This window comes from Neovison vison, chromosome 7 (assembly GCF_020171115.1).
Source record: "Neovison vison isolate M4711 chromosome 7, ASM_NN_V1, whole genome shotgun sequence".
NCBI classification, from domain to species: Eukaryota; Metazoa; Chordata; class Mammalia; order Carnivora; family Mustelidae; genus Neogale; species Neogale vison.
This window is the reverse complement of record NC_058097.1, coordinates 55,875,435-55,888,820: the sequence shown is the minus strand read 5'-3', so window position 1 is coordinate 55,888,820 and position 13,386 is coordinate 55,875,435. Positions and strand designations below refer to the sequence as shown.

Below are 13,386 nucleotides of genomic sequence, written 5' to 3'. Positions count from 1 at the left end.
CAGAGATTACTTAAAATCTTATTAAAAAAATAAAATATTAACAAAAAAACAAAAACAAAACAAAAAAACCCTACAGGCTCAAAATGGCATCACTTAGGCTAAGTCATCAAACTGGGGCTTAATACCTAACCTAACTGCAGTTTCAACTTCGTGGGAAAATTAAGTCTCACCAGGCCAGTCAGGAATTCTCTGATCAGCACCAATAATCTGTAACATGGACCCTCTCCACCCCCAAAAGGAAAATGAGGTAATTCCCCAATGACTCCCTGCCCTTCCCCTACTAGAAGGTGCCCTTGCCTGGAACAATGCTTTCTTTTCTTTTGCTAACTTTCTTGCCCCACTCTCCTTCCTATAAAAATCTTCCTTTTTGGCCACCTCCTCAGAGCTCCCCTCTACTCCACGGACAAGACGCTCACCAATTCATGAATCACTTATGCAGCTCTTCAAACTTACTGTGCTTTTCTTCTGGAACAGTTGGTTTCCCGGCCCGATAGGGTACTGACGTCTAGTAAGTAAGAAACACAGATTTGGGGTAGACACAAGGCCGCTGCTTCACCCACACCCTCCATTTGCTCTGGAAAGCCTGACTGACCTCACTTCCCGCTGCGCGCTAAACAAATTGCCAAGATTGGCCAATCAGAATAAGCCATTCTGCCTGGGCCCCGCCCTGCAAGGCCATGTGACAAGCCGGAGCCAGTGAAAGCCCGGTTTACAAATGAAGTCATTCCCAGACACAGCTGAGTGAAAAGATACTGAAGGCACCGGGTCCGTGAATCCAGACCCGCTGAAACTACATCTACCACCAGATGTTTCATTTTTATGAATAAACTCTCCTTATTTAAGCCACTTTGAGTTGCTTCTGATCCCTCCGGGAGAGTCCTGCTACTTCTCTCAGGAGATAGTAGCTCTCCCCTTCGTCCCAATACTAAGTACAAAGCACTTAGGCAATGAGTCAAAGCTGATCAAAATAAGAGCCTTTATAGACGTCTCTAGAGTGGAGGGAAAAATTTGGATTTAAATAAGCATTATATACAACTCCCAAAGGTAAAATTCTCCCACCCACGCCGTCCAGCTCCAAAGTGTCTCAGGCAGAGATTGGGCACCACCAAGTAAGTACAAAAATATCCAGGTTCTGTCTCCAGGTGCTGATGGAGAAGGGGCAGGTCAGGCCTAGAAATGAAAAGAGTAGGAGGCATTAGACAGGGCTGCCCTCGCTTCCTCTCCCTCTCCCCAGTAAGTGGAAAACTGGGAAGCTCTGCTGGGGCTCCCCACTGTGACCTCTTGAAGGCCTTATGGTCTGGCAAATAGCTCCAAACGACAGAAAGAGGGCTGCAATACAGAACTAATAAAAGCCGTAAGTGAAATGTGGCTTAAGGACCTCCCAGAGACCCTACGCTCATTTTACAGATAAAGTAAAAGAGGGCTACAGGAAATGCAGGGGCTGCCTCCGCCCAGCGTGCCCAATGTGTGGGGAGCAGGTAGAGGGGTGGTAGCTACCTCCCGGGCATAGATGGAAGGAGCCGATATGACATAAATCGCATGAGAGTCTCCATCTTCAGGGTGATTCCAATCCGCTGGCTGGCTGTGGGAGGAAAAGAAGATCAGATCCCTCTAATTCTCCGATCTTCTTTTCCCCACCCACCATGGAGAGACCGCAAAGCCAACTAGGGGAGCTGTCAACGACCCAATCAGAAAAGGCGGGGAGCAGGTAAGAGGAAGGGACCAATCAGGAAGGTCTATCAGGGAATCCGGTCAATTGCACAATGGAGATTGACGAAAGCAGCCAGGAGGGAAGCCAGACACCTGGGGCCCCTCACCTCGGCCCATCCTCCGAACCTTCCTGTGTTCTTCTGTTATTGAGTGCATCTGGGAGCACGTGCACCGATGGCTCCGGGGTTCCCGCCAGCAAGCGAGACCCAGTATCCTGGCCAGGGCCTCGGCGCCGCACGTGGACCAGCAAGAGCGCCGCGCCGGCCAAGCCCGCGGCCACCAGCAGTCCCAAGGCCGGAGGCAAAAGAAAGCGCTGCGGGTCCCCCTGTTTCAGGCCCGGCAGCTCTGCGGGCAATACCCGTGCGCCATCATCCGCGCCGTTGGGGTGAACCGGGAACTCGCAGCGCGCGCCCATGTAGCCGGGGGCGCAGGCGCAGACGAGGCCAGAGAAGTGGGCGTAGCAACGGCCACCGTGGGCGCAGGGGCGCGCGGCGCACGGGTCGGCGCGTTCGCGGCAGTCACGGCCGCCGAAGCCCAGAGCGCAGGAGCAGCGGCGCGCGCCGCCGCCCTCTAGGCACGTGCCGCCGTTGGCGCAGGCGCGGCCGGAGCAGTCGTCCAGGTCGTGCTCGCAGCGTGGCCCCGCGAAGCCCGCGCGGCAGCGGCAGCGCAGGGCGTGGCCCAGGTCCAGGCAGAGCCCGCCTGTGGGGAAAGGGTGTCAGGGGCGCGGCCTCGACGGGGATCCCCGAGCCTGTCCGCGCGTCCGCTCCTCTGCGTCCCCGCTGTCTCCGTCTAACTCTAGGGCCAGCCTCTGGGAGTTGGCCTGGAAAACAGGCCTTCCTCCTCTCCTCCCCAGTGAAGTCTTGGTTTGAGTCAGTCTCACCTCCTGGGCGCTTTGTATGGCCGTTTTTCTCTCGGCTTCAGCCATATGCCAATAGTTAGCAGTCCCAAACATGTTCGAACCAGCTGGCCTTTGCCCAGGGCTTCTGCCTGGGATACCCCTTATCTTTTCCCTTCCTCCTTTACTCCCATTCTTTTCACCTTATCTCTCCCTGAGCTCCCTGGTATCTGCTCAGATGTCCCCTCCTCCAGGAAGCCTTCCCTGACTCTCCATTGCAACCCTGGGCTCCCCTATCACAACCCTGACAACTTCAGGCTCCAAGCACAACTGTGTCTTCCCCCACCCCGAGATGGTACCCTCATGAGGGCGGGGCCCTGAGCTGTCCTAGTCGCTGCTGTGTCCCTAGTACCACTCAACCCAGAGTGAACACTCTGGTTTTTTTTTGTTGTTGTTTTTTTAAAGATTTTATTTATTTATTTGACAGAGAGAAATCACAAGTAGGCAGAGAGGCAGGCAGAGAGAGAGAGGGAAGCAGACTCCCTGCTGAGCAGAGAGCCCGATGCGGGACTCGATCCCAGGACTCTGAGATCATGACCTGAGCCGAAGGCAGCGGCTTAACCCACTGAGCCACCCAGGTGCCCCTGAACACTCTGTTTTGGAGAGAATTAGTATTATGAGAATGCGTGGGGCACCTGGGTGGCTTAGTCGGTTAAGTGGCTGCCTTCAGCTCAGGTCATGATTCCAAGGTCCTGGGATCGAGCCCCGAATGGGGCTCCCTCCTCAGCGGAGAGCCTGCTTCTCCCTCTCCCTGTGCCCCCTAGTGCTTGCTTTCTCTCTAGTAGTCTGTCTCTCTCAAATAAATGAAATCTAAAAAGAATGCACTGAGCCCTTTACTCATAATCTTATGTAACTTTGTAACACCGTTATCAGATCAGATCTCTCCACTGCTCATTCCTGTGGCTCCACCTCCCTCAGGGTAAAACCAAAATCCTCCTCATGGCCCAGGAAGGCCTACATGATCTGTCTGGATCACCTCCCTCCCCTCATCTCGCACCACTCTCCCTGCACTCACTCTGCTCGATCCACACCTGCTTCCCTGTGATCCTCAAAAGATCAGGCACGTTCTGACCTCAGGGTCTTTGCACTTGCTATTCCTGCTTCCTGGAACATAACTCTTCCCCCTAGAACCCACATGGCTCCCTCCTTCTCTACCCTGCAGCAAGGTTTTGCCTAACCACTTTTGCTAAAATGTCAACCCTCTACCCCATACACACTCCCCATCCCCTTCTGGCTTTATTTTTCTTCTTAGGTTTTTTTTTTTTTAATAGCTTGTGTATTTATTTATTCGAGAGTGAGTGTGAGTGTGAGCAGGGGGAGGAGCAAAGGGAGAGGGACAAGCAGACCCCACACTCAGTACAGGCTTCACACAGGCTCATGATCTGAGCCGAAGCCAAGAGTCCTGTGCTCGACCTACTGAGCCACCCAGTGCCTGTTTTCTTCTTAGTTTTTATCACCATCTAACTTCCCATATAATTTACTTACTTGTTAATTGTCTGTTCTGTCAGCTCTATGAGGGCAGGGGTTTTTTTGTTTTGTTTTGGTTTGGGTTTTTTTGTTTATTTGTTTTATTTCATTCCCTGCTGTAACCCTAGTGCCTAGAACAGGACCTGGAACACTGCAGGTGTTTTTAAGTAATATCTACACCCACCATGGGGCTTCAATGTACAGCTTCGAGATCAAGAGTCTCACAATCTACCTACTGAGCCAGCCAGTCCTTTCTTACTCAAATATTTTGGTATGAGAATACCACCTTGCCCAGAACAAGCAGGCTGGACAGGAGTGCCTGGATGGCTCAGGTAGGCGTCTGCCTTTGGCTCAGGTCAGGATCCCAGGGTCCTGGAACTGGGTCTCACATCGGGCTCCCCGCTCAGTGGGGAATCTGCTTCTTCCTCTCTTTCTGCCTCTCCCCCTGCTTCTGCTTGTGCATGCTCCCTCTCAAATAAATAAAATCTTTAAAAAAAATAAATAAAGGGCGCCTGGGTGGCTCAGTGGGTTAAGCTGCTGCCTTCGGCTCAGGTCATGATCTCAGGGTCCTGGGATCAAGTCCCGCATCGGGCTCTCTGCTCAGCAGGGAGCCTGCTTCCCTCTCTCTCTCTCTGCCTGCCTCTCCATCTACTTGTGATTTCTCTCTGTCAAATAAATAAATAAAATCTTTAAAAAAAATAATAAAAAAATAAAACGGATTGGGGGTGGGGGAGGCTCACTTCCCCAGGCCAGAGGGTAGAGAAAGCTCAGCCAAGATTCCCACCCAGGGCTGTCTGAGCCAAGCCCCGCTGCTGCCCACTGACCACGCAGGGCCCCTCCCTGCCTGGCCTCCCCACCTCACCGTTCCGGCACGGCTTCAGGCTGCAGCGATCCACTCTCTTCTCACAGTTGGAGCCTTGGAACCCGGGCGGGCAGTGGCAGATGTAGGCAGAGTCAGGGTCTGCGCCTCCCACACACAAGCCGCCATTGAAGCAGGGTCCATCCGCACATGTCACCCCGCTCACCTCACACCGCAGTCCGTAGAACCCTCGGGGACAGGCACATTCGAAGGATCCCGGGGTCTCCTGCGCAGAGGCAAGAGGACTTCAGAACGGGTCTCTCGGGAGCAAAATCCCAATCCCCCCTCCTGTCTTAACCAAGGAGGGCTGCTCCTTGTCCGGTCCTACCTCCCAGTCTTCGGGGGCCCTCCCCTGACAGCTCCCCACCCCATCTCCAGCCCTCCCCAGGCTGTGATCTCAAGGAGCCGCAGACAGGGGGCGCTTGGAACTCCGGGAGGATGAGGAGGGAGGGGCTGATACTGACGCTACAGCTGCCCCCGTTGGCGCACGGGTTCCCGTCACAGGGCCCAGGCCTGGGTACAAGGCATCCAGGGGTGGCAGGAGACGGGCCCCTGGGAGTGAGGCAGCTGCTGGAGACAGGGATGGTGCAGAGAGGCCCAGTCCAGCCCTCCAGGCATCGACATTCGTTGGGCTGCTCGCAGAAGCCGTGGTCTGGACTGCAGCCCTGGCGACACGCTGCTATGGGGGAAGGAGAGGCAGAGGAAAGAGTAACGTTGATGAGGGCCGGGTCAGGAGGGCAGGAATCAGAGAAGTTTCTGAGGGCTTTCTGTGCACCACCTTCTCATCCCTGTGACAGACAAACAGACAACCCTCTGGGCTAGCGGGTATTGTGATCCCCAGTTTCCAGACAAGGACACTGAGGCCCCGAGAGACACATAGGAAGTGGCAGACGGAGGATGTGAACCCAGGCCATTGAGCTCCCGACTCTTGTGCTCTTAGAAGGAGAATGGAGGGGTGCCTGGGTGGCTCAGTCATTAGGTGTTCAGCTAGAGTCATGATCCCAGCATCCTGGGATCGAGCCCTGCATGGGGCTCCCTGCTCGGCGGGAAGCCTGCTTTCCCCTCTCCCTCTCCCCAAGCTTGTGTTCCCTCTGTAGCTGTCTCCCTCTGTCAAAAATAAATAAATAAAATCTTTAAAAAACAAAAACAAAAACAAAAAAACACTCTCTCTGCCTGCCTCTCTGCCTATTTATGATCTCTGTCAAATAAATAAATAAAATATTTTAAAAGGGGGGGGGGCGCCTGGGTGGCTCAGTGGGTTAAAGCCTCTTCCTTCGGCTCAGGTCATGATCCTAGGTCCTAGGATCAAGCCCTGTATTAGGCTCTCTGCTCGGCAGGAAGCCTGCCTCTCTGCCTATTTGTGATCTCTGTCAAATAAGTAAATAAAATCTTAAAATTAAAAAAAAAAAAAAAAAGAAAAGAAGGAGAATGGAGTGGGGCCTGCAGGGTCTGAACCTGGAGAGATAAGAATGGTCCCCTGGGGCTGGGGAGGGGCCCCTGGACTTTCAAGCGAAATGGGAGGGTCTTCAATTAGGGCAGGTCTGGGAGAATCTGGGTAAGCCTGGGAGTTCTAAGAGCTTCACTGGGATTCAGAAGTTAGGGGAGGAGTCTGAGGGTCCCCATAACGGAGGTCAGGGATCCAAGCTTTAGAAAGCAATGATATCTGGCCTCTGCAGCTGCGGGGAGGGAGCATAAAGTATCCCTTGGTGACCGGGTTGTGGGAAACTGCAAGGAGTTTCCAAAGCTCCTGGGTCGGGGTAGGAAGGGCCCCAGCACTGGAAGAGCTGAATGTCCTAGCATCTGGAAAGTGGTGTGCGCATGCGTTCGAGGAGGAAGCAGGTGGGTAGTGCTTACATGGGAAATGGGTGTGGGGCTCCTATTTGGGAAGAAAAAAGTGCTAGGGAGAGGGGAAGGGGTTGGAGTGCCCAGGCAGGACTGGAGAGAAGTCCAAGGTCCTCAGTTTCCCCGAGAGTGGTAGCTGGATCACGGGAGGGGGCTGAGGACCACGAGGGGGCCTGGAGCGGGGCCTGGGATACTTGGCCAACAGTCAACAACATTCCCTAGTTTCCTGGAGAGGGGTGTGTCTGCCGCACCACGGCAGAGCTCTCGGGCCCCCGGTTCCCTGAGGAGGGTAACCGTCTTGTAAAAGGAACCTTGGGGCCGTGAGTGCAGCTAAGGAAGGAAGTGCCGGGGACGGAGTGGGGTGGAACGCAGGACTCACGCGTGGCCTCACACTCGTCCTCGACCGGCGTGCAGGGGCGCAGTCCCGAGCCGCACCGCGAGGGGGCGCTACGCGAACGGCAGAGGCGCGCGCATGCGGTCCCGACGGCTGGCGGCTCGCAGCGCGCGCGGTAGGAGAAGCGCAGCTCCCAGGCGCCTGCGCGCTGCACGTCCCGGGCCCACGGGCCCCCGGCCGCCAGGCGGCGCCGACCCGCCACGCGTGCCAGCAGGCTCCAGGCTGGCCCTGCGAGGAGAAGGGAGCGAGGTGCTGGGGCGGGACGGGCCGCAAGCGGACTCTCTCTGGCGAGACAGATGGAGCTTGCACTCTCCCTGCCTCTCTTAGCGAGGCCAAAACACCCCTTTTCGAGCCCTGAGAATGGCTGCAAACTCCCATAATGATGTCGTCATCCCATTAATACCCTAGGACCATTGCGAGGACAACGGTCCTCCCAAAGAACCCGAAACACCCCCATATCTTGCCCAGGAATCTTTGCATATCAGTAAGGAGACCTCTAACATCCTGTGACATCTGATATCTCTATATGGCCAAGGTGCAACACGGGTCTTTTGAACTGAGGGCATGACACCCGAAACTGTGCCTCAGGATCTTCCTAGATGGAAATGGTGACAGATACCCCAATTACTAGACCGTAAATTGCCTTCATTGCCTGAAGCCTTGGGATACAGAGAGAGAGTGGCATTTTCTCCCCAAGAAAGCTGTCACAATGCCCCCATATTGCCACAGGAGCTTTCTATATCTAAATGCTGACAGAACCCCCCCAGACACACACACTGTGGACCTTACATGGCTCCAAAATCCCCTCAAATTAAGAATAAAATCACCCCATCTCCCTCCCTGAAACCTTTGCTCAACCTGCGACAACCTCTGCAGGGACACCATGACTGAGCTTGTAGCCAGGTTTATCAAAATCCCACAGTGACGGTGCATTACTGTACAATCCTGTATCCTCCTGCTCTGGGGGCTTTGATTCCAAGATGCCGAGAGTGCCCTCTGCCTGGTATCAGCCCCTGGAGACTCCTGCGTCCAGGACCAGGACAATTCTACAACGACCTGCCAAGAGCCCTGGGACTACTGCCACCCAGCCCCCGCACTCAGGAGCTGGGAGGACAGCACAGGCTGTTGATCCTGGGAATGCCCCACCCTACAGACAGTCCCCTGTCGCTCTCTTGGACCATACACGGGGCGCCAGCTCCCTGGAGTCCCCACACTGTGCACTGTAGTCTGATGACTGAAGACACTCACCTCCAATCTGTTCTAACTCCTCTCTCCAGGTTTCGATGATAAGAGAGAAGGTGCCCTGGTTGGGAGGAGAAAGGAGAGGAAAGAATGGAAGACAGTGGAAGGCCAGAGTTTTGGGGTGGTGATCCTTCCAGGGACCAGGCAGACAAGGGACAATTCCCAGAGGGACTGGCCCAGGGAAGGAATGACAGTTTGGGCTTCCTTTATGGAGCACTTCCTGTGGTAAACGTTAGACTGGAGATAGCTGGTTGAACCCCTCAAGAGGGACCCTTGTGAGGTACCATGATGATCCCATTTTACAAATGGGGAAACTGAGGCTAGAACAGGGAAAGCCACCTTGCCCAGAAGGACAGGGGTCTAGACTTCAAGTACCGGTCCGTTCACCTGCCCACTTTTGGGGTTGTGGGCTAGGAGATAGGATTTTGGAGGTAAAAGTCATGAATACGGGCCCCAACTGGAAGATAGGAGAAGGGATAAGGTGAGAGGAGACTGGGGTTTCGAAAACAAGGTGGAGGAAGGTCCCCAAGTGCAGGGAGATCTGAAGATCAAGATAAGGATTCCAGTGTTTAGGAATCCCCAAGGAGCAGAGATAGGGTCCTTTGAATTTAGGATTTACAGAGGGTGAGTTCGAGGTTCTGGGAATTTGGGGTCCCAAGCATGCAGGGTGGGTATCAGAACATCTGGGATCCCCAAAGGGGAAGTGGGACTCATAAATTTGGGGTGCCCTGTGGGAAGTCCACATGGTAGAATGCGGGATTCTAGGTGATAGTTACTGGTCTGGGAATTTGGGGTCCCCAGAGGGCAATGCTGGGGGCTTGGAGGGCAGAAGGCCATAGAAGTTTGGGTAGGGCCTCCAAGCACGGGGTTCTCACCGGCCAGGCTTCCCGGAAGGGCACGCGCATGAAGCCGTCGGGCAGCGGCAGTTCAGGCGCCAGCGCTTCGGGCTGCTGTTGGGTGTAGAGCGGTCCTCGTGCAGTCAGCGCCGCGCCCAGGGCGCACGGAGACTCGGCGGCCTCCTCGGAGACCCCTGGCTTCAAGCAGACCCTAAAGAAGAGGCGACACGGGCCCTGCGCAGTGCAGGGGGACCGCGGGGCACCCGGTCCTGGTCCCGGCCCGAAAGAGTGGATCTGCAGCTCGAAGACGCCTGCAGGCCGTGCCTGGGGTTGGGAAAGGGGCACAGCGTGAGGAGGCGTGGGAGCCCAGGCGTTCTCCCCCACCCGCACCTCCTCTCCAAGACCTCTTGGGTCGCACCCCTTCCCATTTCTCCCTCTCCACTCCCGCTCTGACCTGGGGAAGGAAAATAAGCGCCAGGATCACTGTCCGGGGCAAGAGCTGGGGCATCTGCGGGCTGACCATGGCCTTTCGGGGTGGTGCTGGAAGCAGCAGCTGCGGGCTCCCGAGCCTTATATGTGAGGGGACGGCCCCGCCCCTTCAGGCAGCCGCCGGGCTCCGGGAGACCCTAGGGGAGGAGGTCGCAGGGGAAGGGGAGCTTGCCGGAGCAACCGTGGATTGCGGTATGGGCGCCGGCTATGCAGTGAGTGTGCCATCCTGCGTGTGCTTTGGGCCTGACTCCGCGTGTGACTGAGGGTGGAGTGGGGTTAGGGGCTTAAGCCAGTGTATTAGGCTATACAGGGTTTTAAGATAATGTGCGTGCATGCGGTGTGAGCAAGAGCTGCTGGCGGGAGGCTGTACGTGACTTGGTGATTGTGTGCCTGGCTGAGACCGCGTGCCTCCACGTGTGCGTAAAAGTGTATACAGTTAAGACTATTTGTGAGGTTGTAAGTAATTCTAAGATTCTGTGGTTGTGTGTGTGTGTATGCGTGTGCACCAGCATGGGAGAATAGAGAAGTACGTGACTTCATGATTGTCTGACATTTGGGGACTGTGTGGCTGTTGTGGATGCTTCTCTGGGCGTGTGTAAGAGTGAACGTGAGATCCTGGACCATTGTGTGGAGTCACGTGAGCCTCTAACTTTGAGGTCTGTGCAGATACCTCTAGGTGGCTGTGCGTGTGTGGTAGGGTCTGTGTCAGCTGTGAATAACCAAGCGTCCACGTGTGAACGAGATTAAGTGTCGGGAAGCCCAAGGGCGTAGCCATGTGTGCGGGCGATGAAGATCCCGGGTTCTTTGTGGACCTGTGTGTATGTGTGTATATGCTTGGTGTGTGCGCTGCCCTCCCGAAGACAAAGCCACCCTTCCAAACCCCGCATCACTGATGCACCAGACGCCGGGTGGGGAGGCCCCGCCTGCGAGGGGGCTCCAGCTGTATGTAAATGTCGCCATCTGCCGGACGCCCGCGCCCCTCCCCCTTTGGGCCGCAGCTGGGCCGCCCATTTGGCCTCCGGAAGGTGTGAGGAGCAAATGGGCAGGAAATTCCGTCTTCACAGATCAGCCACCCCCCGCCCCGCTCCCTCACAATGGGGGGACCAGGCACCCCCCAGGCCCCTCCAGAAGCCCCAAAGTATTCCTGGGGCCACGCCAAGGAAAGCCCAGTGAGAGCAGGTGCTCCAGCCTCAGTCCCAAACTCTCTGTGCCAGGTGCTGAGTAAAGCCCTTAGGTGATGCCAACCCCTTTTCCTAACCCCAGAAAGAAAACATTTTAATACTTCGAGCCTAATACTTATGGGGGAAATACAACTTCGATTTACAAACTTATTTTTCTTTTGGAGAAGATAGAATGATCACGAAAGTGCAGCCCAGCAGAACCCAGCACACACAAGCGCTTGGCAATTTTTTTTTTTAAAGATTTTATTTATTTATTTGACAGACAGAGATCACAAGTAGGCAGAGAGGCAGACAGAGAGAGAGAGGAGGAAGCAGGCTCCCTGCTGAGCAGAGAGCCCCATGCGGGACTCGATCCCAGGACCCTGAGATCATGACCCGAGCCGAAGGCAGCGGCTTAACCCACTGAGCCACCCAGGCGCCCGCGCTTGGCAATTTTTAATCAAGGAGCGAGTTCAGTTAGAGACTTTCCCTCTTAGGGGCACCCGGTTGGCTCCAGCAGTGGAGCTGGCAGCTCTAGATCTTGGGGTTGTGAGTTTAAGCCCCACACTGGGTGTAGAGATTACTTAAAAATACAACCTTTCGGGGCACCTGGGTGGCTCAGTGGGTTAAGCCGCTGCCTTCGGCTCAGGTCATGATCTCAGGGTCCTGGGATTGAGTCCCGCATCGGGCTCCCTGCTCAGCAGGGAGCCTGCTTCCCTCTCTCTCTCTCTCTCTCTGCCTGCCTCTCTGTCTACTGTGATCTCTCTCTGTCAAATAAATAAATAAAATCTTAAAAAAAAAATACCTTTCCTTTTTTAAAAAAAAAAAAAAAAGATTGATATATTTATTTTAGAGCTCCAGCGAGTGCGGGGAGAGGCAGAGGGAGCAGCAGACTCCCCACTGAGCTCAGAGCCTGGTATTGTGACCCCAGGCCAAATCGGGTCCCTCACTCAACCAAGCCACCCAGGCACCCAAAAATAAAATCTTTCAAAAAAAGTTTCCTCTTAATCCTGGGGACTGGAGTCATGGAAAGCTTTTGAGCAGGGGAAGGCCATGGTCACCGCACAGACAGCCCAGGTTCCTTTGCGCAGGTCTTCCCTCTACTTGTGTCCTCTATACTCCCTCCTCTATTGAATTCCCTTCTCAGCAGATTCCCCCTCCTGCAGGCACTTCCCTAACATTCACTAAGGTGGCCAGGCACCTCCTCTGAGTCCCATAGCCCCAATTCCTCTCTCCAGTCAAGACCATTCTGGCCCATGGGATCTAAGAACAAATCTGACCCTGTCCCTCTCCTGCATAACTCCACAGTGCCTTAAGAATACACTCTAAGGGCCACCCCAGTTGGTTAAGTGTCTTGATTTCAGGTTGAGTTCAAGCCCCACAATGGGTTCCACACGGGGAATGGGGAAGAAAGGAAGGGAGGGAGGGAGAGAGAAAAAGAGAGAGAGAGAGAATGAGACAGAGAAACAAAAAGAGAGGGAGGGAGGGAGGAAGGAAAGGAGGGAAGGAAAGAAGGAAAATACACTCCCAAGACTCCAAGGCTGACATTTGAGGCCCCCCTCCATATCCTCCAACTCAAACTGGCTCTGTAGCCCAAAGCAGAGCCAAACCTCATGGTCCAACTGGGAGGCAAGTTAGGCCCTATACTGGGGTAGGTGGAGAAGTGAGCTTCCCATCATAGGAGACATTCAAATGCAATTTGGACAGTCTTTAGAACCAGCTGTGGAAGAAGGCAAAGTCCTGCCCTGGATGGTAACTTGGGAAGGTAACAGATTCCAGGTCCGAGATACCTCTTTTTAAAGATCATATAAATAGCCAGGCTTTATTGAAGGTTTGTGCCAGACAGGATGTTTCAGGTGAATTCTGTCATGTCTATGTGTGAAGTATATTTTCAGGAGTCTCTTTGGCTATTCAGGATTTTTCCTTACAAGCTGCTCTTAGCACCCACAGGCCATGCTGAGGTGACATCTGAGCAAAGACGTAAGGTGGGGGTGGGGAGAAGGGGAAGTGATACGTATCCTGGGAAGATATTCCCGACAGAGGAAACAGCAAGTGCAAAGGCCCTGAGGTGACCATGCCAGACACAGAGATCCCCATGGCTTTCCTTATTTCCTTGTAATCTGTCAGATACCCCCTCCAAGAAACCTTCCTTGACCGTTCCATCCAGTCTAAATCAGCACCTCCAGCCCCCAAACCACTGCCTACTTACCATACCTTATTTTTCTTTATGCATTTCTTAGAGAAATATCTGACCATTGTCTCCCCTATGAGACTTTTCACCTAATTTGCTCACTGATGCAGACTAGTGCCTAGAACAAAGCTGGGGAGTCACCACTTAGGAAATACTGGTGAGTCAGTCAATGAATGAGGGAGGTACTGTTACAAATCTCTTATGAATGCATAAACCAAGACCCCCGAGACCTAGCCCAGGTTATAGACAGTACACCTGGGGACTAGGCAGGTATGCAAATTTTAACACTTCTCTATGAGCC

The 13,386-nt window shown here is 54.2% G+C and overlaps 1 protein-coding gene across 2 annotated transcripts; it reads right to left on the bottom strand.

Moving 5' to 3' along the window:
- Positions 1-1,079: 1,079 nt before the first annotated feature.
- On the bottom strand, positions 1,080-9,768 carry DLL3 (delta like canonical Notch ligand 3). 2 transcript variants are annotated; one of them, XM_044260562.1, is made up of 9 exons: positions 9,700-9,768; positions 9,285-9,569; positions 8,416-8,470; positions 7,153-7,395; positions 5,396-5,610; positions 4,935-5,157; positions 1,818-2,409; positions 1,498-1,582; positions 1,080-1,170 (listed from the first exon to the last, which is right to left on the bottom strand). In XM_044260562.1, the coding sequence occupies exons 1-9, from the start codon at positions 9,766-9,768 to the stop codon at positions 1,165-1,167; spliced, it is 1,773 nt and encodes a 590-aa protein (XP_044116497.1). In that variant the 3' UTR covers positions 1,080-1,164. The 2 variants fall into 2 exon arrangements, with proteins under 2 accessions (XP_044116497.1, XP_044116496.1); XM_044260561.1 differs by lacking the exon at positions 1,080-1,170 and having other exon boundaries at positions 1,402-1,582.
- Between the last annotated feature and the right edge of the window lie 3,618 nt (positions 9,769-13,386).

Bases quoted from the DNA above. Each gene is read 5' to 3' on its own strand.
- DLL3 (XM_044260561.1), bottom strand. From the start codon at position 9,768: ATGGTCAGCCCGCAGATGCCCCAGCTCTTGCCCCGGACAGTGATCCTG. The intron at 5,611-7,152 runs GTGAGTCCTGCG...CTTCCCCCATAG, and splicing joins GGACGAGTGTGAGGCCACGC to CAGCGTGTCGCCAGGGCTGC. The intron at 1,583-1,817 runs GTGAGGGGCCCC...TTCCTCCCACAG, and splicing joins GGTTCGGAGGATGGGCCGAG to CCAGCCAGCGGATTGGAATC.